General features: G+C 42.4%; 1 protein-coding gene across 4 annotated transcripts in view; it reads left to right on the forward strand.

Annotated features, from left to right (window-relative positions):
* The first annotated feature begins 4,637 nt into the window (after positions 1-4,637).
* Positions 4,638-26,313, forward strand: part of PALM2AKAP2 (PALM2 and AKAP2 fusion) — a 271,951-nt gene continuing 250,275 nt past the window's right edge. Inside the window, exon 1 of one of the 4 annotated variants that reach the window (XM_040579708.1) lies at positions 4,638-5,034. In XM_040579708.1, coding sequence (XP_040435642.1) covers positions 4,990-5,034 — 45 coding nt within the window. In that variant the 5' untranslated portion in view covers positions 4,638-4,989. The remainder of the gene's footprint in view (positions 5,035-26,313) is intronic. The other 3 variants (XM_040579712.1, XM_040579711.1, XM_040579710.1) reach the window with 3 other exon arrangements.

Here is a 26,313-nt window from a genome sequence, read left to right on the forward strand (position 1 = left end):
TGTGCACTTACAGAACTGGACTCGGAGGTATAGGTATAGACTACAAGCACAGACTATACATATAGGCTCACCACTGCCCTCCTGTTTATCTTCAGACATGTCACTTACAGTTTCCTCATCTGCATTTTCCAGATGTGAAATGCTGTGGGAGGTGGAGGGGAGATCCCAGCCTTTGCTTGTCCTGTCACTCGGGATGGCTTTCCCACCAGCATGTACCACCTGGGGGCTGTGCCCATGGCAAACTGCATGAGGGGCCATGAGGGATGGAGAAGGTGTACCAGTGTTAGCTAGCATCTGCCACCCTGCAGCAGAGGGGTAAGGGCACATATTTGGGTGTTCAGCCACTTCTCACTTTCACCACTACAAGTCATGAGTGACAACAGGCTGGGTGACACCACCACCAGCCACCCAGGTGAGCATGTAAGGCCTTGGACATGCAGCCCCCATCATGCAGCCACCACTGACTAGGTTAACATGCCTGGGGATGAGGACAGCTTTTGAGAAGTGATGGCTCCTTGGGATGGGAGTCCCTCAGGCGCAGCTCACAGCAGTGAGCTTCCAAGTGGCCTGAGCCCAGCCCCTGGTGCTGCAGCCACTGTGCACCTGGCCCAGCAACCACCCTGGGAACGGGAGGGAGAAGGACAGCAAAAGGCTCTTGTCTGATGAGGCTGAGAGCCCCAATTAAAACTGCAGATGGAGTAGCCTCTCCTGGAAATGGTGACTGGTGCCACTGCCAAAAAATTTCAAAGGCTGTGTTTGAGGGAATCCGAATAGTAAACATGGACAATGGGGTCAGGAATCAGAAATTTTCATTTCTGGCCTATTTTAATTTAACATTTGAGGCCAGATTCTAGTAAGGAAGATAAAGAACAGATTCATCAAACCTCAGAATTTCAACTGAGATGAAAATACTATGGTTCAAATATGCCTTAGGGAGGAATGCTCAACAATATTGAGGATGCCAGAACAGTGTTAGTGCAGCACAATGCAACATGCTGGCATGTGATAATTTTAAAAGCCAGAAGTATCTCCTCTTAAACAATCTGAAATGCAAATATGAAGCCTGTTTTCCCTCCTTACTCTGTGTTTTCTTGACAACTGCTGCCAGGATCCAACCATTAACTTGTAACTGCAAAAATATGTCAATGCATGTGCAATGGCTGAGGCATTAATCCCAACCTCCATGTGTGTGAGTGCCTTTCTTTATGCAGTCTTCAGGCCAAAGTCTGATTTCTTAGGGTGATTCTGTCCTACCAACAGGCAGAAGGGTGGGAAGCCAAAGGTTTTGCCCTGATGACATGATGCCCGGCATCATGCAGAAGGGTTCTGGTCATGTACAGGGCAACGAAAAAAAAAGAAAAAAAAAAAAAGTTTGTCAAAAGAAGAAAGCTATTTGTCAAAAACACAGGTGATTTAAACTAGTACCCTTCCTAATCCAGCTCAGCTCCATGGCAAAGACAAAAACCTGATTTTCCAACATGTAACAAAACTGTCTCACTACTAGAAGTTCAGGCTGCACATAGATCAGAGCACTTTCAGGATCCTTTCCAGCATTAAGCAGGAACTACAGATTGTTTCCTACACATTTTTCCAAAGAAATTAAAATAAAAATCTGTTTTTCATGGAAATGGGATGAAATTCACACTTATTAAGATGAAGCAGGTTTTTTCCTTTAAAATTTGCAGTGAAAAGAACAACCGTTTAACTGACATTTGAAAAATAATACGAACATTTTTCCTTTTTCTCCATTTTTACTCCCAAAGTATATTAAAATACCTCTTCCCTCTTGCTTACCTACTTTTCTAGAATCTTCTTGCTCCTCCCTACACCCTCCATCCTCTCTGGTTTTCATAGTAGCTTCAAAATTTGGAAATACTGCCCTGTTCTCCTGCCCTAAAAGTAAACCAAAACTAAAGTAAAAGAAAACTAAAAACCTGTGAGGCTTAACATAATTTCTTGGCTTTTTTCTTAAAGTCCCTTAACAACATAGCAAAACATACTGAAAAAAAAAATCTTAACCAACATGACAAAAAAATGTGTAAAATTGAACTGGGTGATTGTTGTTGGGTTTGGTTTTTTTCATTTAGAGGTGACTTCACTAACCAAATGTCTATGGGGTCTGTGCCCTGCAGACTGTCATGACCTAGTAAGTCACCTTATAGAGGTCGTTTCACCTGGGTATGCTCTGTGAACCACCTGAGTGAAAGACTCGCACCTCACTGCATCACAGGCTTCAGGCTATACAAAAGAAAGACACTGCAGAGAAACTAATGGCTATTATTATTCTATGACTTCCAGCCTTTCCTTTGCATTGCTAGTCACAGCAAGGAACTGCCCCACTGCTGATGCATCCTCCGTCATGGCTGTACAGTCATAAAGTGCCAACAGGGTGGGGTGCTACAGCAGAGCTGATCCGTGTTTCTTTGGCCTGCTAAACTTGAAGAGGGGGGCACAGTCCTGCAGCATGTTTCACTGGGGCCAGGAATTCCCCAGCACTCATTAGGATGCACCCTGCTTGCCCATCACCTGCAACAAACACTGCAGTTAAATGGGAGGGAGGATGAACATGGGGTGAACACAGTGTTCAGCTCAGCTACAGTTACCCTGCTTCATGAACCATCAGGAGGTTTCATATCAGAAGTGATATGTGCACATGCACATATGACTACCCTGAATGCACTTAAATGTGTATTTAAATGCTTCGCTGAGTGGATGCCAAGCAGAAGGACAGAGGGGGTGGCCAAACCTGATGCATTTCACACACCACTTTGGCAGTATCTAACGTGGCTATAGGTTGCGGAGCGAACATGTTGCCCATCCCAGGTCCAGTAAGCATTGAGGCATACCCTTCCTTGCCTTTGCTGGATATGGCCTGTAGCAAAATTCCTCCCCTGGGCAAGACTTAACGGCAAAACATGAGAAGGGTATTGAAGGGATTTAATTGCATAGCTTGCAAGTCTTAGTAGGAGTTGCCCATGTACGTTCTCAATGCACATGTGGGAGTATAGATGTCGGGATCCTGTGTGATGGGTTTTCAAAACCAGCTGTAGTAATATAAGCAGCAATACAAGGACCTTTATGTGGTGACTGAAAACAAAAAAGAGAGGTTTTGAAGAAAAACAACAAGAACCGGACAGATGCCATCCAACAAATTACTTAAAGCTGGAAGACTGAAAGAGTATCCCAGTTTAAGCTAGAATCATTGCATTTCCCCTAGCTGTGAGCCCATCCCAACACCCCACTTACAGATACTGCTTGCTTGGGATACAGAAATAAAACTTTGCCTTTTGGCCACAGAGACTATTGGAATTATATAATTTTCTATGAGTTTTCTATACAACAAAGGACCTCTTTCATGGAGGCAAAGCTAAGCAAGAAGTCAGCTTGACATGCTGTCACAAGACGGGCTGGGTATTAGTAAGGGAAATGGGACCAGGAGGTGGAAACACTTGAAAAAGAAGCTGCTTTGAAAAGCAGCCTGCAGCAAGTAGCACATCCCAGAGCTGGAAATAGGATGATGGTGGAGGATGTCTGGAAGACAAGACAGAGAGGTAAAATGCCAGGCTGGGTGACACATGAAAGGACAAGCACAGGGGAAGCAGGGTGACCTCCAGACTGCTTTCCTCCAAGACAATGGAAATTCCCTGTCCTGTCAGCGTGGCATTATTAAACCAAAATTATATGCTGTAAAATGCACTCCTGCTCCTTGCAGCAGGGCAGCAGCAGGATGTCATGTTCAGCCCCACCACCCCTCCCAGCTCGGGGGTGTCCCTCTGCCATGGCAGCCCTGTACTCACCGTTGCAGTAGCACCCCATGGGACCTGGCCAGGAGAGAATCAGGAGCTTCTTTGCCATTTATAAGAAAACAATGCAGATGGGACACCATACAAACAAAAAAACAACAAAAATAAAACCCAAACACCCCCTCACCCTCCAAAAAAGTGAGGAGGCTGCATGCAAAACAAAAGCCACACTTGAAATCAAGGGCACCCTCACAACACTGGCTCAGGACACACCTCTCTTCCTCACCTGCCTCCTTCCCTATTTACAACACAGCTGGAGTCTACAGTCAGTCTGTTTCTACATAGAGCTTTGTCCCTTTTGAGTGTCTGATGTCAATGCAGTGCATGTACAATACACGTGCAGGGTACATGGACACCTTCACTCTTCCTCGCCACATGCACGTTCTTCACTGCTGCTCTTAAAAGCTGCCCTACAGCAGCAGCAGCAGCCTTTTGCAGCATGCCATGTTACCGCTGCATTCACAAGCCGCTGTGCTGTTCCTCCTCTGTTCGTGTCCTCCCTCTTCCTGCTGGCCCTGTCCTTTTCCTTAGCCAAACCTGCTTTAACTTGGGGCTGTAGCTGCTGCCTGCCTGCCTGCCTGCCTCCCTGCCTGCCTCCCTGCTGCAGATCCCACTCAACACGCCATGTGCCACAGTCCTTCCCTCCCTGCCACGCTGCTCGCTAAGGACATGCTGTGGCACAGCTGTCTGCCTCCTCTGCGGCAGTCATGCAGGTTTGGATTACTGTGCACGCTACTGATGTGGAGCTCCTGTCGTGACCCAGCGCCCCATAGGAGGAGCAAATGAGCTGAGACGTCAATGCAAAAAATTATAGCCATGCAAGCTATCCCTGCGCTCAGCTGCTCGGAGAGTGCATACATGGCTTGTATGACAGCAACAGCACACAGAAGCAGCAATGAAATGCAGTTAGCAATACAGCTGGGAGACAGACAGCGAGGCAGGCACTGGTCCAGTGACTAAAATGATCCTACCGTGAGCCAGCCTGCAGTGTCTCCAAAAGTGGCTGACTACTACACAGGAGCTCGGCTTTCTTTTCAATTACTCCAGTTCCACCCCACCCCACCCCCGCCCCGGGTAACGGCAGTGTGTGCTCTGCTTTGTTTTTATTTGCCTTTTTGTTTCTTCTTTTTTCACATCCCACCACCACTCGTCTCCCTCTCTCTCCTCCCGTGTCCTTCACTCCAGGATGGCGGAAGCGGAGTTGCACAAGGAAAGGCTCCAAGCCATAGCAGTAAGTCAGTTTCGTTTTACTCGCTCTTTTGTCCATAGCTGCGGGTTGCAGAGGGAAGGGGGGATTCCGGCACGGTAACTGGGAAGCGCCCGGAGAGCTTGGCTTTTGCGAAGTTGTGCATGGAGTTCTCTGTTCGGGAAATGAGTGGTTAAAGTCTGCTTTGCAGGATTTGGCAGAGAAAGAGGGCTCTGAGGAAGAGCGTTGAGCTGACACGTGCAGAAAGAAAAATGTGAATGCACAGTGGCACGCTTGAAAGATTGATGATGGAGAAGAAAAGAAGGAATAAGTGAGGAGGAGGGGAGATTGCGGGAGAAAATCAGTACTCTGCTGAAAAGATATTTTCTCACAGTGGGAGCTTTAGCTTAGCTGATTAAGAAGTTAAATAAAATTATCTGCTGCAGGGTGGCTTTTACTGCAGAAAATAATTGTGATATTACTAATTTTTAAGACAATCAAATACAAACACAGCATTATCAAAATCATGTAATTATTTGATCTACTAGTTAAACTGTCACCTCAGCTCCATAGCTGAGCATATGCTTTCAGATAAATTCCCTGCTGACTTGCGTCCTGCCGGGGGTAAAGTCTAGGCAGGGTTTTGCCCCATTTTAGTTAAAACTTTTGTTTTCATGTTTAATGTTACAATTTGGAGTAAGCCATGAGCTCAGCTGCTGCAGACCTCAGAGGAACGTGGGCAGTGACACCTGGTGAGGACTGGGCCTGGGTGCTTAAAAACCACCATCATCCTGGCACACAGAAATTGCCAGCTCATCTTCTAGCATGGCACAGACACTGTGTCAAAAGGCTTGTGTTTCCGTGGGCATTGCCAGTCTGCCAGCCCCACACAGCCTGCCCTTGTTTGAGTGACACCCAGCTCTTCTTCTCCATGCTGAGATGTTGATGCAGCTGTGCCAGTCCCAGTCAGATGGCACAGAGGGTGCTGGGGACCGCACACCTGGAAGTCTGAAGGGAAATGACAGAAGACAGCAGAGCCACATGGGTTTTATGTTCCCTTCCCTGGTTCCCCCAATGATCAACAGATGCTATGTTTTACTGTAGCCGGCAGAGATTACAGATTTCTTTTGTATTATGAGGAATGGCTGCTGCTGCTGTTCCAAGCTGCTTTCTTTAAGTCCACTATTCTGCTAACAGGTCAATGGAGATTAAAAATAACCAGATGTAAAACAAATAGATTGGGGTTTTTTCCTCTCTAAAATATTTCCTGAAAAAGAGCAAATGGTATCATATGATACAGGGTAGAAGCTATAACCATTTAATTTTCAGGCAGCGGAAAGTAGATGCATATTTTTAAGCTGGTTCACAGTTTTATGTCAGCATAGGTATTGCCAAATCTCCAAATGGAAACACCGGGAATGTTCCCTCAGAGGCAACCCTCACCACTGCCCCTGGTTTGGGAGTCCTATATAGCAGAACCACACTGCAGAGCTGCTCCACACATTGCTGCAGTGCATAGCTCTGAAAAACTTCTCTGTGTTTAAAAAATGGTTTATATTATTGCTGCTTCTTCTGACCACTATATAACAGAAACCCAAGCAGCACCCATTTCCACTCCGGCTTAAACCTTTCACCAGAGTAGTTCAGGTGCTCTGCTTTTTGATGCTTTGCATTTCACACCAATGATGCCATTATGGATGTAAAATTATCAGATGTGTACTGCAGCTATTTACAGTAGGTTTATGCTAGTATGAGAGAAGGCCTTGAGAATCTGGATCTTCTTTTTCCATATATATTACCACTTTGGTTTCTATTTCTGGCACAAAATAATATACACATAGTATTGCAATGTGTGCAGTGAATTAGACTGAAATAATTTTACTTCAGCATCAGAAATATTCAGCTTTATTTTAAGCTTGAATGTGAGTCCATGAACTAACTTGTCTGCTTACCCACTCAGGAGTGCAACAAGTTTTCCATATAATCTCATTAGGTAACTTTTCTCTTGTCTTTGGGCTGCTGCAAATGTTTGTCAGAATGCAGAGAAGTTTATCTTTAGTGTAAGCTTTGCTCCATCAAGATGAGTGGCATGAGACAAGTTAGGCATTTCTCTTTTGCCACCAGTTGGCTAAAATAAGGTTAATCCTCAGAAGCTGCATGGCCTTTCTTAGAAGACAGAAAGGTTGCGTTTGAATTCAGCTTGGTGTTGCCTTTTTTTTAACAAGCTGCAGTATCTCCCTTCAGAAGAGCAGAAGCTTACACCAGCACTCCAATCAAGCTGGTTGAATGCTAGGCATATAGAAAGAAATCCATTTACTGTTGGGACTCCTATACACTGTTGCCTGTACGTTTGTGCTTGCTTCCATAATCACCACGCTTGCCAGGAAGACAAGCAGAGTAAATTTGAAGTGTATTTAAGGAAAACAAAATCCAAACATGGAAATATGAATATTCATACCAGAAGGCTGACACTTTTTGAAGAGTTTGCTTTTGTATTTTTTTACTCTGATTAATCACAGTTTTAATATACGCATATCTGGCACATAGGCAAGTATCATGGGGAGAGGGAAAAAGGGGTCTAACTGTTACGACATTAATCTAAACCTTGATGAACGTGAGTTGGCCACTTATTTTGCCAGCCACAAGTACTTTGCCTGCCTGTGCAGTCCTTTTCCATCTGTAAACTGTGAATAATGGACTTCGGCCTTGTCTCAGAGAGTTGCTAGGGATGCATACAAGACTGAGGAGAACTTGGATGCTATGGTTTACCAGGGCATGAAACAGCTAAATAAGTCATTAGGAAAGATAACTTATGATTTAAAAAAAAAACCAAAAAACCAAAAAAAAACCAAAAAAACACTTTAAATGTATGTGGTTTTAATACCATTGTACATGCTTAAACTTTGATTTTTAGGTATTTTTTTCTGAAGTTCTTAAAATTCACAAACTGACTATAGCAAGTCTCAGAGCACTGTGGCAGTCTGGTTTGAGATGTGGGGAAATGCGAGACAACGACTGAAAAGTGGAGGCCAGCTCTCTCTGCTTGGGAGAAAAACATAAACTCTGTGTCCTTGTTGGATCATGGCCAGGAGCAATTAGTTTTCTGATCCTTCCTTGAGCAGAGGTTATCCACATCACACATGCCACAGATACTGGCAAATCTTTCTGTCATGCCACACTGCTCAACATCTGTTTGAGCCTGACCTTAAATCACCACAACATTGATCTGCTGGTTTACCACCAATGGAGCCAAGCGGTGCCCACTCTGCACAGTGTGAGAAGATACCTTGCAGGAGGCAGGCAAGAGGTTAAAAGAGGAGGTTGGAAGCCATCTTCTCTCTTGGCTTGTTCCTGTAGCACACTTCATTGCTTGTGTCTGCTCTTTTCCTGAAGGGGGGTGGTGGGTAAAATTCTGGGTGAAAAAGGAAGCATTTTTGTGGCTTTAAAAATGTGCCTGCTGCGAGTTGCTCAGAAGTTTGGAATGCAAATAGTCTCAGAGGAAGCAGGCTCAGTGGCTAAGGGACAGGTAAGCTGAGATAATTTATCACATTTTGGATAAATAAACTGTGTGGCTCCACAGTTTATTATATGGCCCCTCTCTCTATGACTGCAGAGATCACCACTAGCTAGTGATCTAACATAGACAAGCATTTATGAAATGTAAATACTTCCTGTCCCTTAGCTAGAAGTCATAAAGCTGGGAAGCAAGGGCATTGAGTATGTATCAGTGCATCTGGGGTACAAGTGCGCAAATGATCCAGTGAACATGTGTCACCCATATATCAGGTAAATTAAAGGCAATCATTGAGGGACAGCACTGAGGAGAAATCATCCACTAGTGCAACAACCAGCACAGGAGTTGGAGGAGATATGCAGGTTAAGGAGATGTCCAGCGCACAGATGCAACTGGGAAACTACTAAAATTTACCGATTTCTTAGCAAGTAAAAAAAACCGGTACTGATGGTTACTGCTTATCAGTGCCCAGCTCTGAGAACCATTAGCTCAGGGAAGCATTAAAGAAATTATTGATATCGAAGTAGCCATGTAAAACATGCCTCCTGTCGAACAAGACCATTCTTGCTTTTTCTATGAGATTATGAGTTTGTTGAGCTGTATCTAACATTTCTTCAATGTCATCAGGTATTTGATTTAGTATGGTAAGGCACTTGTTTAAAAATAGCTCCCTCCTGTATTAGTGAGGTCTACCTTAGCTGGATTAAGACTAGCTAACTGACAGGTCTCAGAAAGTTGCTGTTAGTGAGGGAGACTGATGAACAGAGCCTTGTTCCTCAAGAGCAAAGGCAGGGGAGAGCTTATAGGAAGCAGCTTTTCAAGGCTTGAAGACATCCTCTGTTAGCACTTTGATGTAAATGAAAAATCAAAATTGACAGTGTGCAGACAGCATGAGGAGTGGTGGAGGAGTAAATACAACAACACAAAGCAGACCTGCAGAACAAGATGGATTATTTGGTAAATGGGGTCCTCCATTTAAAGACTTTGTTCACACCTGTATACAGCTGCTGTTAGGAGAGGCCAATGCAGGACTGTGCATTCAAATATAAGGGAGTACAGTGCCAGCACCTCAGAAGAGGGCTTTGCAGTCTGAGCAGTGCTGCCTTTTGCAAGGGACTAGAACTAGCATGGGAGATAATTCAACAGGGATGAGGAGGCGATGGTTGTCCTGCAAAGATTAGTTTCTCACAGAATGGTCAGGGTGGGAAGGGACCTCTGGAGATCATCTAGTCCAACCCCCCTGCTAAAGCAGGTTCACCTGAGGCAGGCTGCACACAGGTAGGTTTTGAATGTCTGCAGAGAATGAGACTCCACAACCTCTGGGCAGCCTGTTCCAGTGCTCTGACCCTCTCATAACAGAGAAGCTTTTCCTCATATTCAGGTGGAACGTCCTGTGTTTCTCTTTGTGCCTGTTGCCCCTTGTCCTGCGTCTGGGCACCGCTGAAAAGAGCCTGGTCCCATTCTCTTGACACTTGCTCTTGAGATATTTGTATTCATGGATAAAATCCCCGCTCAGTCTTCTCCTCTCCAGGTGAAACAGGCCCAGCTCTCTCAGCCTTTCTCCAGCCTTCACACCACCAACCAGCCCTTGTTTGTTTGTTAGTACAGGGTCTGGAAGCACACCTTGCCTCATTGGCTCCTCCACCACCTGCAGCAAAAAGTTATTATCAATGCCCTGCAGGAACCTCCCGAGCTGTGTGCGCCCAGCTGTGCTGTCTTTCCAGCACATATCAGGGTGGCTGAAGTCCCCCCCGGAGAGCCATGGCCTGTGACGGTGAGGGTGCCTCCAGCTGTCTGTAGGAGGCCTCATCGACTCCCTCTTCTGATCAGGTGGCCTGTAGTGAGGACCCCCAACAGCGTCACCCATGTTGGCCGGCCCCTGAATTCTTACCCGTAAGCTCTCGACTCATTCTTCATCCACCCCTAGACAGAGCTCAATACATTCCAGTTGCTCCCTCACTGCTGGCCTATCTCTCCTAAAAAGCACACAGCCATCCATGACAGCATTCCAGTCATGTGAGCTCTCCCACCATGTCTCTGTAACTGCAGTAAGATTATGGCACTGTGACTGTACACTAGTAAAACTTACACCAGGTGATGGTTTGGAGTCCTCCCAACAAATGAGGCACGTACATATATGTTTACATACAGAATTGCACTAATTTTTCAACACATCTTTGAGAAAAGTAATACAATTATCTTTTGGAAAGATAGTACTAGTATAGTTTCAGTATCACAATTGCTGGTAACCTAGCCATTCTACATTTCTGGGTTGACACTCAGCAGCTGCAGTGAGCATCATGTGGTGTCCATAAACTTCAGAAAATTTAGTCACAGAAAAGCCAGTATCTTTTTTTTCCCCATTCAGCTATTGTCTATTACCCTACAAAATTAAAACTCATGACTAGTAGATGTCATGTCGAAGGTCATTTTACTGTAATGTGTCTCCAAAATTTTTGTGACTCCTTCCACAGAGCATTGTTCATGAAAATTGGAATCTCTGGTGTTGGGGATCACATAGAAAGGTGTTGCAAATTAATTAAATCAACAGCTTATGATTGTAGTGATGACTTAATACACTAGTTTCCTATGCCTTCATTTAGGAAGTAATGTTTTTGTTGTTTTCAGACCTAAAGCCTGCAGAAAAAAAGTTCAGCAAGATACAGAAAGAGTAAGCAGGCTGGGACTTTTCTATTTGGAAAACAGGAAACTGAGTGAAAAGAATCTTCAGAAGTCTATAAGGTCATGACTGTTAGGGAGAGACGAGATAAGGAAATACTACTCACACTTTTTAACACAAGAATTAGTCGGGGTCTGAGGAAGGCAGAAGTTGTGGACAAAACAAACCCAAAGACATAGTCTTCCTAAAATGAATTGTTAAGCTGTAAAGCCCTGCTTTCCAGCATGTGGTGGGTGCTGGAGTACACCTAGGCTTGAGGAGAACCCAAGCACGCTCATGGAAGCAGAATACATGAAGGACTTTCTTATCAGAAGTAATTTTCAAGCTTCAAATTACTAGAGGCTGGCAGGGAATTTTTATGTGTTCTTGCCATGCTCCTGAGGTCTTCTGCTTTAGGCACCGTGCTAGAATGGAACATGGGCTAGATGGTCTGATACAGTGCAGCCATCCTGTGTACTCAAACACATTCCTGGATTAACCATGTCTTTAAGTACTTTCCTGAGTTTCAGCACTAAAGAAAGCCCTCCTTGCAATTGATCGTGAAGCTTATTTGAATATTGCTGCTACATAGTTTAATCCAATTTTTCCATTCCCATCTTTCCCTCATTATCCTACTTCCAATTGTATTTACAGCTCTGATTAATCACAACCATTCCTCTGCCTAACATTCAAGTACCTGAAACAGAAAATCCCCCTATAGTTGTAGCTGTCCTCCTTTTATAGTCTGAGCTGAAAAAACTTGAGAGCTAATGTGACCTTAACAGATTTCCAGAGTACTCTGCGGTGCGGAAGACCTGAAGGGGCTGGGAAGAGTCTGTGTCCTGATGTAGTATTTCCAGGAATGGGTTTAGTTTGTGTAAACTAGGGATTATCACAAGCTAAATGAGAACAAAATTGTGAGCACATTATGAACCTGTGAGGTTCCCATGAACCCCAGTGGAAATCAGCCATGGAGAGGAAGCGTTACATTTGCATTTGCTGTAAAGGATGAAGAAAGATTTCCCTGCACACAAATCTGCAGCCCTGCCCTGGACTGCAGCAATATCATGAGTCAGCTTCATGGGAGGTATTGCACAGAGAAACCCATGTGAGCACAGGTGTATCTTGTCTTGACTTCTGGAGCATATATAACAGTGAGAGTTCATACACAGTTTAAGAAATATTATGGCCTTTGCCCATTCCAAGCCAAAAGTGAAAGAAAAATGCCTATAATGTCTGAAAATACTGTCTTTAGGTTTATCTGTGTTTTTGCTTTAGGAATGTTTACATGAGATTATCTTCTCTGCAAGAGAAGCAGAAATATGATGAAAAATATTGCTTTCAAGGTATCAGTGAAAACTAGGAACGAGCAGAAACCAGAAATGAACTTGCTCTTGAGAAACTTCTAGACAGTCTCCAGACTTACCCAAACTCAACTGTTTAAATTTAGAATTGTTTCCACAGCACATTCCTAGCCCTTAACACATCACCAGCATCTCTTAAGCACAGACAAGGAGCTGAGATACTAGATTTCTTTTTGTGCATTTCAAATTGTATTTTGCAAAAGGAGTTGAAAATGGGTTTGAAAAGTTTTTGTGATTTTCTTGTTGTTGCTGTTAACTGTCTGGAAAAGTAAAACAGTTGTGAAAGATTTACATTTTTGGAAACTATTGAACAGCTCTAGCCTGCAGTGTAACTTTAAGGACAAATACCACACACCATGGTAGCAGTGGGGTAGATGTTCATGTGAAGTCAGAGGCGAGACTTTGGGATTTACATGCTGTGCTAGAAGTGACGGATAGCTGGGTAGCTGGGATGAGGGTGAGATAGTGCTTGAAGGGGGTGCACAGTGATGCTCAGTCTCTCCTTGAGCACTTTTGCTCTGGTAGGAGTCATTCCTTGTATCCATACCCATTTTACAAATACTGTTTCATTCCTGTACAGAATGAAGTGTATTCTTTCATCAGCTGAACACTTGCAAAGTACAGTCACCAGTGAGCTGGTTGGTCTGCAACATGTATTTGGGAAAGCACCAGACTGTGCATGTGCAGTAAATTATGAGGCCTCACAGCAGCAGTATTTAGCTTCTGAGCCTCTTTATGAGTGGGTCCTGAGGAATTTTGCAAAGATTTCAGTATATTTGTTTATTGACAAGGGAAATGAAGCTCCATCGAGGGATTTGTTTGTCAGTTACCACCAGCAAAACCAACAGAACCTCGAATTCAATCCCATGCTTCCTTATTTAAGTAGGATGGTGGTGAAATGTGATCTGAAACCTTGCCTTCTCTTGAATGGCACATGAGCACATGCTGAGCTTGTGTGTGCTGAAGCACCTTTCGGTCTGAGAATGCCTTTCAGGAGCAGGACATGGGAATGCAGGGATGCTACACCTGCCTCTGGTCCTAATTTCCCCAGCATATAAAAGCCTTTTCTGTTGCAAATTCTTCTCTGAGACACCCACGTGCTTGCAAGGGTTAACATCACCTGACAAGCCCAGTGGCAGTGAAACTGGTATGGCCTTTTGGCAATTGCACACCAGACCTATGTAGCTCTTGACACACAGATGCTTTTTGTTACTTAGCTGACTTGCAATGAGGTTAGGCACTGAAGGCATGTAAAGCTTTCTTCCTCTTCACCAGTAAAAACAAATGCTCTCTGTGCATAAAAAAAAAGGCCAACAACCAGTGCAGTTTGGGCAGCTCTTTCTGGAAGGAGACAGACCTGCTCTCATCTAGGAGTTGTTGGCCTTTCCAGACAGCACAGAGCTCAGATTGTTGATTTAAGCGGTGCTCTGATTGTTTTAATTTGAGCTGCCAGCATCATTTGTCAGGATTCGCAGACAACAGTTAGTAGGGTGGGGCTCAGCCCCTCTGCAATGCCTAACAATAGCAGTCACTGACAAGCAGTTGAAGATTTGGGACAGCAGAGGTGTGCTGAGATTTTAAACAATACACACCTTGAAAAAAAACCCTCAGTTTATCAGCAGAGAGCTATATAAAAGGTGCTTTCCAGCCTTTTGGGGACATGTCTTTGTCAGCCTCTCTGCTTCAGCCATGTTCTTTTGCCATGCAGAGCTATAAGCAGCACTGCAGTAGAAGGAAGTAACCTGGGCAGGTAATGAATGGCTAAGGAGCCCCTATTAAGAGGCTGAAAATTGCAGACAGAAATTGGAAGCCAGATTTCCGTGTAATGTATTGCTAGAGGAGGAAGAGTTGAGCAACTTGTAGTGTATGCTGCAGAGTCACACAGCTGCAGTCTCTTTATGGCAGCAGCAGGAGCTAGCGCAGAGCTGAGCTTACTCAGGAGCTGATAGCAGTGCTAAATGCAAGCGTCTCATTATTAACCAGCTGAGTGCCACATGCTGCAGTGCCAGCATCGGACTGATTGGTCTTTCCCAGTGGGTTTCTGAAAGGGAAAGGCGTTGCAGTACACATACATACACAAACATACTTGTTAGCCTCTCATGGATGCGCTGCACCATGTGTCAGGTCCTTGGGAAAACTCCATGGGTTTTTGAAGGATCCCTAGTCATCCAACTGTTTCCCATTTGGAGCATAAAGCAAGCATTTGGCATACAAGGTGTCACTAGGTTTACAATAACTGCAGCACAGGGCACTGGATTGTCTTATACACTGGCTTCGGTACAAAATTACGATCTTGGATGTGTTTGCAAGTTCTGGCAGCTCTGTGCACATAGTATAGTGTTTGGGAGTTAATTCCTTATCTATTTTGAATTCCTACCTACATTGACATAAAAAGTAAGACTCTGTTTAATCATATATTTGTTCTTAATAGACACAAGCATAGGCAAGCACTTGCTGCACTTTAGAGAAGTAGACTCGAGCAGAAAGCTGATTCATTTTCCAGCATTTTAATCTGCACCTTTAAGACAGCTCTGTGTGGTGGGGATAACTGCTGAACTAGGAATGTACATAAACTCATCCCAGCATCATGGTGAACTTAGCAAATTGTTCTGGTTAAGGAGGTAACTTCTAAGCAGCCAGAAGGAAAAATAATCTCCAATTTTTAAAAAATGAAACAAAGAACAGTCTAAACATAACATCTTTAAGAACTATGTCACTGTATCAGTGAGACACTGAGCAATATCAGTTCTTTGTGCTAAATTTAGACTTTTTACTGCTGAAGTTTCAAAAAGTATAAAATTTAGACTTAAATAAATATAGGATATCTGAAATTCATGTATGCAAAAGAAATCTGTTCATACTTTTCACGCCTTTCCTTATTAGCTTCCTAATCTCCAGAGGAAAAATAACAAAATATAAGTGGTTTACAAGTATCTTTGTCCTTATCATGTGTGACATTGCATACAATGCCGAGGAAAGGTTTTGATGAGATTGATGTGGCACTGCACAGTGCAGACCCCTGCCTCTGTGAATCTCTCAGCAATTCACAGGACTGAATGTCCCACAAAGGAGTTGTTCCAAAATCAATAAAGTTTCCAGTATAGACAACTCTTTATATTAATGATGATTTTTTTCCCTGGGCTTTTAAAACAGTATAATAATTCATAATTAAGAAGACAAGGTGTCTTGTAAAGATTTCACTGCTGAGAAGGAGGGGATGGACAGCACTACTGAACTGGAGAGAGCTGGTAGGAGGTTCCTTTTACAATTCTGCCACAAATCTCAGGGCGCTGGGAAGAATTCCCCTCTGCGTTTGGCCCCTGGCACTCAGGAGAATGCTGCATCATCCTTCCTTCCCTGAGAACAGACAACCCATGAAAGCAGTCCTGAAAAGCATGTAGAAGGAAAGAAGACTGGTATTTTTGTGATCCAAGTATCTACAGCTCCAGTTTCTACTTCATGTTAGTCTGTGACATTGTGGGCAAACCACTGCCCTCGCTTAAACACACAAAAAATAATCTTTGGTCTCTGTTACTTTGAAAACACCTGTTCCTTGGTGAAATAAATCCAGTTTACACTGATGGATAACACTGACCATGTGATTGTGGGCAAGTCATAGGTGGTTGGTTGCAAAGCAGTAAGATCCAAAAAGGTTGTGTGGCCCTGGTTATATATTGTCACTATCTGTATGGATTGGAGAGTGGTTTAACTAAGCTCCATCAATGTGATATGCCACTAAAGACAGAAGAGGTACTGGGGCTGTGTGCTTCCCCAAGCTCTCCTGATGCCAATGAGCTCACTGACCAAGAAGCCACACCTGCAGTGCTTGTTGCATGGTTCATCCTTTTGGCTGCAAGTAGCCCACTGAGCAGGAGGTTTCAATGAGAAAAAGGCAGACTTGGTTTCTCATTGTCATTGTTGTGTTGGTCACATCTCTGTCTAGGTGATGCTTACAGGTTGGAGAACTGAAGCAAGAGCATATATACCAGCAACCAGTTGTTGCAGCAGAAACCTGTACCAGAGAATGTCCAGCTTTAGACTGACCTTGTTCCAGTTTTAGACAGTGTTTCATGAACCTGGATCAGATAATGCAGTGCAGTCACTGTATTTGTAGACTGGTCCTTGCTGGAAGGGATTGTGAATGCACATGAAAAAAAAGTTTAAGATGGTACTGACAGATTACTAACCTTTTTCACATGGTGACTCCAAAACAGATGAAGATTCTTAACACCTAGTACTAATCAATTGCTGGATAGCAGTTCTGAAGAAAAGGTGATTGTGGATAATTCATTGAATATTGCTCAGCAGTCTCATCCATCATGGAAAAGGCAAACAGGCTGGTGTATATAGAGACAGGAATGCTGCTATAAGGCATGTGAAATGGTTCTCTGCTCAGACCCATGCTGGATTCAAGTCTCCAAGGAAGAAATGCACCAGATGAAGAAAAGTATAGGAGAGTCAGCAATTTTCAGAAGTGAAGGAAAATTACTTCTGAGGGAAGACAGAATAAGTCAGAGTTGTCCGGCTTAGTGAAGAAAATACCGAGGTTTAGATGATCTTGTTTAAGGGTAGGGAAAATCTTTCCATATTTCTTCTAGGGTGGATCACCAGTATTTTTGCTTGTGCTCAGATGTTGCTCATTCAGTTGGTGATAAGTATCTTAAATTTAAAGGGTTCTTCTGCAGCTGGTCACTTTTCTGGTGATGCCAAGCACAATGCTTCCATGAGACTTGGCAGGCGACACATGGATGCTTGGAGACTCAGGAGAAAAATTTAATCCAATGGCAGTGGAAGAAGACTGAAGCTGGGATGGTTTACTTTGCATTTTGGATAGGCTAAGCATGTGGGTAGTCAGTGATGTGTTCAGATATGTTAAGTAACATGATCACGTGCAAAAGTAGATAAAATTACCTCTTGTTGGATTTAGGCCACCAGTCCCTATACTCTTCTCTTTCAGTAGGACTCTGTCCTGCGCCCAAGCAAGTTAGCAGGAATTGTGCTCTTAGTTTCAGTGGTGAGAAGGAAAAGACCCATACTATCCCCAGAGGTGTTCACACTATTTCTGACCCTTTATCATCATAAAAAGCACCAGATATGTGCCAGATCATACATCTAAATCAAACTTTCCAGGGCAACAAGTTATAAAGCTGAGGGTAAACAGAGACGGTGGGATCCACCATTCCTCTAAACTGGAGAGGTGCATGCTTTGCCAGTCATCACACATCCTTATTAGTAGCACCGAGGCACAGTTAGAAAACTGCTAAACTCACCTATCAGAAGTTGAAAGTTGCATGTGCAAAAATGATTAGAATTTAAACTTCACATGTTCTTGTTCATCCACAGCAGACATCCAGTTCTGAGAACCTCGGTCTCTTAACAGCTGCTGCTCTTGGCTTCTCTTGTATGTTACCAAGAGTCCGGATATTTAATAACCTCTGCTGGAATAAGCTTCCCAAGCTTTACCTGCACTTTGCAAGGAGGTGGTGCTTTTTCAGTTGAAACTTCCTTCCAATAGGAAGCTTTTCTCTTGTTTGAAATGTTACCAACAGCAAAAAAAAAAAAAAAAAAAAAAAAAAAAAAAGTTAGTAAGCCTTATTTTCTCAGTAAGATGAAGGGGAGGTGTAGGGGGGAGTTGCAGGGGAAAGGAGGAGATATTTTCAGTTCCAGGGAAATCATGTTTGAGGTTTCTTTGTTGATGCTGGAAGGTGAGAAACTGTGGAGGCTTAACAAGCTGAAATTTCCCTAATGTTGTAGCCTAAATTTAAAGGAGATGAGATCCTAACCTTTCAGCTAGTGTAAAATAATGGTAGCAGAAGCAAATCAAGCCAATACTGTCAAATTTTGCTGTTATCCTCTTTGTCCAACCTAACTTGTTTTTAAGCTACTCTTGCAAATCAGTGCAAAACTTTGTACTGAAATTTCGGAGCAGATCCTTAGGACATATTTGTGGGCTGGAAAATGAATCATACATAATCTGTAGGGCAAATGAATGGTCAAAGGCTTCTGGAAAGCTCAGCATAAGGCAGGTGATTTATTTGTGGCTGCACTTTGACCTGTATGTGCAGAATGCATTTCAGCATGCATTCTGGTAGGGCAACAGGTGCTTAGAATGTAGCACAGCCTTATAGATTTATCTTTTTCTATTTCTTTGTTTTAAGGCACTTTACATGGTATTTAAGAAACTGGCCAAGAGACCTTTCACTGCTGATGTGCTGTTAATATTACACTCCATTTCAAGCAGTTTCTCCTTTTTTTAGCAGATTTTTTTTACTTAAAACTGGACTTAAACCATGACAATGAACAACTAGTTTCCTTGTGGATAAATTGCTGAAGTATTATATGTTTCCATGTGTGATCCAGATTTGTGGATGTTGGGTGGCAAAGCTGGTGACAACCTCTTACTGTGTTGTAGCACAAATTACCTCCTGAGTTTTAAACTGTTACAATTGTCACATTGGCCTGTGATTTAACAACTTAACTTTTTCCTTTTAGACCAATTTTACTCCCTTTAAAAAACAAAATAAAAACCGATTTTGGCTAGTTGAGAAGTGTCAACAGTGGTTTTAATTGGTCCAAGAGTTGGGATTTTTTTTACTGTGAAATGCGCCACTTTCTGAAAAGTGGCTGTGTAAATGACATTTGGCAATTCAAGCTGTATTGCCATTCAAAGGTTACCATAGCATATTCCATCTACAAAATATTGGAAATGTTTTCCTTGGCTAAAAGGCACAAAAAGAATAATTAAGATCCTTTAGGGCATGTCTAAATAGTATACTGAAGTACCTCCATATGTACAAAGATGTACCTCTGGCTTTTGGGTCTGCTAGGTATCCAAAATGAGTCTTCACTGTGGTAAATCAGATGTTTACTGAAATAGATGTGCAACAGATATCAAAGGTAATGGAAGCAAGCTGATAACTTGCTCCAGGTTCAGCACAGAGCAGCTGGGATGAGCACAGCTGCCTCTGCACAGTGCTGTGGTGTATGGCATCCATGAACTCCATATCTGACTCAAAAATACATGCCAAAGAACCTTATTCAGTAAACTACATGAAGCCTAAACTTCTATGTCAGAAAGAAGGCGATGCAATTGCTTGTTGTTCTCCTTAGTGTCTTTATTCAGACATTTTTTTCCAAACAACCATCATCACAAACTTCAATATTTTTTTTTATTTTCCATTGTTCTGATAAGGACTACCTGTCTCCCCACTTTTTCCTGACACATGAGTAAGAGAAAAACTCTCAAAAGTATGCACTAACTCTTAACACTCAGCATCAGACATTTTCAAAGCCTGCATTCTTCAGAAAATAGGTTGTTGTATAGTGCTTCATATATCCAGAATACCTCTTGTATTGATGTAAAAGATGTTGTAAAACTTAAGTGCATCTGACTTTTGCATCTGCTAAACATCCAAAGCAAATCTGTATTGTGGCAAATCAAGTATTTTTTGAATGCTTTAGCCTGAAGAGGCTTAGAGCATTTTATAGAGGGTAAATAGTTTTTCCTGAGGCAACTGCCCAGTTTCACAAGTGGCAAATTGAAAAACAGCACACAGATTGTAATAGAGGAAAATTGCACCTACTTACCCTTTTAAGACTGATTGCATCATTAGTCTTTGTGCTTTTAAAATTCAATCAATCAATATTTGTTTGGTTTTCTCCCATGAAACATAGATAAAAGGGAGGAGTATTAAATAGTAAGGAATACAGGACATCCATTGGAGACTACAGCATTTATCAAGAAAAAAAAATAAAAAATAAAAAAAAAGCACAGAAACCTTTCTGTACTAGATTTAATTTGGGTTTTCTCACTGAATAATCCTGTAGGGTTTTTTGTGCCATTAAACTTGCATCCTCATCTTTCATTGCCAAATGTAGATCGTGGCCCTTACTGTTGCACAGAAACAATTTGAAAACCATCTACATGAAGTCTAATTGGTTCTTTAAAGATGGGACTTCAGGCACAAGTGCCTCCCAGAGCTTTATTATTCTGTCTCCGTTATCAAGTTGATGAAACTTGATACTACAAGGGAGGCAAAGGAAACCCCATTATGCACCTTCTGAATAGTTTCAGGGTAGCTTTCGTTCTGTTTTGGCAGGGAGAAGACTCTTTACTGTTCATAACTGGTATTAGAGCAATGTCAGCTGAAGTCTATGCCTCATTGTGCTAGCACAACAGTGAACACATGGCCAACATCAGCCTCCACCAGAGCAGAGACCTGGGAAGAAGAGAAATGAGAACAGAAAGTGAAATACTTTAACCAGGGACATTCAGCAAACTGAACCCTGTAGATACCTCTTTTGACTGCAACATTGGCAGGCTACACACTGAATCCCACTCTTTGTGTCCACATTAACTTCTCTGGTCAAAGGTTCAGACCCTGCAGTGAAGCTCACAGTCCACTGAACAGCAGTTACATGTGCAGGAAGGCCCATCTGAGCACAGGTGTCTTGTCTTACCTGTCTTCTTCCCTGCAGGATGCTCTTACTCTGGTGGCCCAAGATCTCCACCATGTCCACAAACCATGTGAGCAAGGCCTTCAGCAGAGATCTTCTATAGACTTTTCATGCAATTTGGTTAGCTGCCATCAACAGACTCCATATTCCAACATGTGCTGCAGTGCTGCTCCTCAACAATGTTGCATATATTGTGTGACTACAGTGCGTGCAATCAATTAGTCCACCAGTTTTCTTTTTTACTGCCTTCTTGTATGCAAGCAGCCTTACCAATAATACACTTTCAGAGATCCTTCAGAGGTGTCTCGGGATCAGAATTTGTGTTAAACATGTGCCTATTGACACCAGTACAGAGGTACCTGAAGCCAGGGAAGGAACCTGGATCCAGCCCTGCTGACCTGATGGCTCTTGCTTTTGCTTATGTTCATGATCACTGTTATTGATCTCCTGGTCTAATTTGAGGGTATAGGGGCAGGTTTTGTTAGTACCTTTGAATGAGGGTCAGAGACAGTTTAGAAACTGATAGGTCATCACACAGAATAGGTAGTACAGCGTTGCCCCCGTAAATACCTCATACTCCTTTATTTTCAGGGAAGTAAAACAGGGATGTCCCTTCACAGTCTAGCATGACTTAGGAGATAAAAAAGTTGTGTTTCCTCTTCTGCAACAACATCACCTATAGACATAGTTTGATTTCTCCCCTCTTTCTATTTTAATTCACACACACATCCAAAGATACTGTCTCTGGGCAAGTAATAACCCTTAGAAAGAAAAAATCATTTACGCTGTGTGTAAAGAGTGGCTTTAGGAAGGAAAATCATAGATGGAAATATTTTCAGCTGTACAAAACTGTTCTGTCCAAGTCATTACAAATCGCACAGCTGTGGCATGTGTTCTGAAAACCCTAGCAGTGGAATGGACCATTTCTTGCCTTTGCCTTTCAAGCTGTGATCTTGGACAGGTGGTGGGAAATTCTGAGATTTTATTGCTCTTAAGATTCAGAGAGAAAACCAAAAAGGTGAAATTGTTGGCGCTGGTTTCCTAGCATGCCTCTTGGAAGGAAGACAGCCTTTTCCACCACTGCCAGTTATCAAGACTATCAGACAGACAGTTGCTCAACAAACATACATCCTCACAACAAGCAGTGGTTAAAGAGTCATATTTTATTAGTATGAATGCCAGTTATTCAGCACAGGACTGCAAGAAAAGATCATTTTGGCAGACTTTGACTTGGCAAAAGTTACATAAGATGTATCAGAAAATAAGATTTTTTTCTACATCTTTTTCCATAATAGAGGCTTTTTGTAAATATGAGATAGAAGTATTTCTGCCATTCCCACTGAATGCTCTATGTTGGGCCAAGACATGCTGTTAGCAGTTTGTTTAGCAAAGTATCTTTAAGCCTTCTCCCTTTTTAATGAATCCATGCAGATTAAATTTTTGACCTCTACTTGACATATCATTATCAAGCATCAGAGGTTAAACTGTTTATGAATGTGACTGAACTTGTGTTTGTTTCATTATGAAACAAACTGACTTGATCAGAGGTTTTTTGACTTTCTTCTTCTGACATTGGTGTGCTTTTGAACTAAGCAGCGTAGCAGTCTCCTACTGTGCTCTACCATGACAGCTGGCCATAGTGGAGACAAGTTAAGTCATCTCTTGCAGTATTGCTTAATGGTTCCAGCGTCTCAAAGGTTGTCATATTTGGGTGGCAGTCAGGACCCAGCTTGACGCAGCATAGAAAAGACCAAGTAGCAATGTAGAGTTGCCAAAAGGTACTTTACTGTGGAAAAATCCGTTGTTCAGCACCATGCTGTCTTTCTCTTTAAGGGTTTTCTCATTCCCCTTGATAAGAAAACTGAGGAGCTTGTACAGCTGCTGCTTCATCCTTGGCATGTGTGTACTTGCACATTTTTATATCACTCCTTACTGTTTGACATGTTTCTTTTCTTCCCCCACGACCAACCTGGCTTGCAGGTTTTCTGCAGAATGCAAACTCTTGCCCAGATTTGCAGAGGAATTCAGCATGCAACATACAATAGGAAAGGGTTTCAATGAAAGATGCACCCTTGTAAATAAAGACTCTATTGTGCTACCCTTTACTATTTCTTATGCAATGGGTTATGTTTTCAGAATATACCTCTAAATGTAGTGAACATGTCTACAATAAACTCCTGGTGGGTGGATCCCATCTGTTTGCCACACTATAAATAAAATATTTCAGCAAAATAAAGGAAAAGAAAGTCATAAATGTGCTTTACATCCCATCCAAGCTTCTTGTTTCCTTGTAATGTCTGCCTATGCAAATGCCAAGACTGAAATTCAGCTCTTTTCCCAAATCTTTTTTCACTCAAAACTTAACTTTCATGTTTCTCTTATCAGCATTTGAAACTCTGTCTTTCAGTTTTCCTTTCAAAGAGGGTAAATAAGATCTATTCTTCTTGAACTTACATGCCAATAACTTTTTTCCCCTGTAATCCAATCTCTTCAGACCACTCTGCTTCTGGAGAGTCATCTACAATACACTTTAGATGACAGCAATCCATAGCAGTTACTAGCTAAATCTTCTCGTATCACGTTAGAAGAAATTTTCCAAAGGGAAATTCTTGGTGACCTTACTATAAATACTGCTTAAAGTAGTTTATGGTTATAGAAAATGAGATGGGAGGGGAACCTCTGCAGGAACCACTGCCTTCTACAACTTCAGACTGTAAACCAATGCAAAGGAATTGTAGAAAGCCTATGGGCATTTGAAAAAGAACACCAAGTAGATCTGAGTAAGAGTTAAGTTTTAATTTGCATTCAGTCACTTCCTTGGCAACTCTATTGCTTTAAACTCATCATCCTTGTTCCCTGATGACAATGTGTTACTGACATCAATTCAAGTTGATGGCAAAGATGCTACTGATTTAGAAAATAAATTGTCATCTAGTGGAAATTATCTGCCTTTGACATTTTGCTATACACCAAAGTGTCCAGCTGGAGCTGTGGAGTCATAACATTACAGCTACTTGGGGGAGCAAAAGGTATCACAAACAGCCTACAGTACAATAAAAGAGGGGTGTTCATCCTTGCTGGTGGGCATGGAAGAATATGATTATATGTTGGCTCCATAATGAAGTGGAGGTTTGGATTGTAAAATACAGATAATAAGAAAAAACTACAATATTTTATATACTTCTTTTTTTATTCTTTTCCACAGCTGGATCATGCTTCCACCTTTTCCCTGCATTCATAAGGACTCATAACTTCCTTTTTTTATATGAAAGCTAAGATTCCCATGTAGTCACATAACTCTATACCTAAGGTTTTAAGAAAACAGGAGATGTTGTGAAACGCTATAAAATCACAAGAGCTGGCAAAACAGAGCTCGCTGTAATGTTGTTTGATATTCCTCCTGTGTATAGCCCACAGTGACATCCAAGACTTTTACTAGCAGATCTGCAGAGGATGTGATCTGCTTCTAGCAAGGAGAGGTTTAGTTAAGTATCAGAAACTTGCCCTTTGATGCCTAAACTGAGAACAGATGCAAATTTAAGATGGAGAGCCTGCAGCTACAGCTGACAGAAGATTTCATTTCTTTCATTGTGACCACCCCTTAAAAAATAGCTTTTGCAGCACAAAATACCACAATTAAATTGCAGCAATGATGGATGTTATACATGAACAAAGATTGCTGTACATCTGCACATGGAATTTTGATAGTTTATATATCAATTGAATCTTAAGTTTTGGCTTCTTGTCTGGGGCTTCTTGGTACTACTGTAGTGTAAATGGTAGTACCTAGTACTCATAAGCTTCACCGTTGCCTCAAAGTAATTCAGAATTTTCTTACAAAACTTGTTTCTCCTGCACATGAAATAAATGATGACAATAAGTCTGATTTTAAAAATTAGCAGCACTTTATTAAGCTAATACATCTGCACTCTGCTCCCTGATCCCATTTATCTTCTCATAACAGGATGAATGTACTTTTCATAACAAAGTATGTCCTTGCTTGCACTCTGACTGGGAAAAAGGCTGTTGTGTAACACCTTGCATATAAGACTCTTTCCAGGGCTCTGCAGGGACATACCAGTGATATGGAAGAACCAGAGAAATAAAGGTTTCCTGTAACGAATCAGATAGTTTTGTGTATGCACAGAGCTAACCCAGAGTAATAAGTGCCTTTCACATGTGATGCAAGGACAATTGGCTCTTTCCTAGTAGAGTACAGGTGATTCTTTCCCGTAAGATGTCACCCCAGCTTCTCTGTCATCAAAGTGTGGTTTGAATGTTGAGATAACTGGCGCAGGAATGGTTTCCAACTTTGCAGCCATGACAACACTGCATGACACCTGCACATTCAGGAAGGGAGATGGAGGTGGTAGGAATGAACATCATGCTTTCTTATGTCCTGTAGAAAAGGAATCTCTCCTTTCAAAAAACAATAAATTCCAGTCTAAATTCTCTTTGAGCTTTGCAAGACCTGTCCTATTGTGTTTACTGGGGCTCTGGGAAAGCGCAACACTCCCTCTACAAGAAATTTTGCATAACTGGTTAACTGCTATTTTCTGCACATGGCAACCAGAATTTTTGAGGGTCCTCTGAGCATTGCTGTAATGCAGAATGGTGAAACAGGAAGACCGAGACAACCTTCAATCGTATAGGGTTTCAAAGCGGTCCTGTAGAATTTGATGCCATCCACTGTCCGTAGGATTTGACAGGCATGGCAGTGGCAGGACAGTGAGACAGGCAGTAATTATGGTATTTTCTTTTATCCAAGATAAACAGAAGAGAGATGGTGTAAGCAGAAGTGCTCAGATCTGACCAGAACCATCAATGGTCGAAGAGGCTGATTTTTTTGTGCGATAACATATCACTGAAGTAAGAGAGGGAGGTGTTAGGGAGGTATAATCTAACACTTCAGATTAGTATTGCTTTCCTCAGTGTTTCCCTCCCACACCAGAGTCAAGTAGCACTAGGTCTGTGGCATCAAGATAGTAGGTGTATAGTGAGCTTCACAGCATTTGGAGACCATCAGGCAATGAGAGAAACTCACCCTCTTATGTATGCATATATATCCAGACTCACAAAGGTCTGTTAGCTCTCTGTTCCTACTGAAAATGGTGGGGCACTTAACACTTAATTCTCCATGGGAAATGGAAAGCCTTGTTTAAAAGCTAGATAGCTCTTATGAACTATCTGTCACATGGGTGTGAGGTGACTGACTGCTCACCTACCCTGGGAGTACTCAAGGGACAACCTAAAGAGGCCTTTATCAATGTGTTTCCTATTCTTCAGGCTGGCTACTGGTACAGAGCCAGGATGGGATGCCCCTTGAGTAA

This window comes from Falco naumanni, chromosome Z, assembly GCF_017639655.2.
Source record: "Falco naumanni isolate bFalNau1 chromosome Z, bFalNau1.pat, whole genome shotgun sequence".
NCBI classification, from domain to species: Eukaryota; Metazoa; Chordata; class Aves; order Falconiformes; family Falconidae; genus Falco; species Falco naumanni.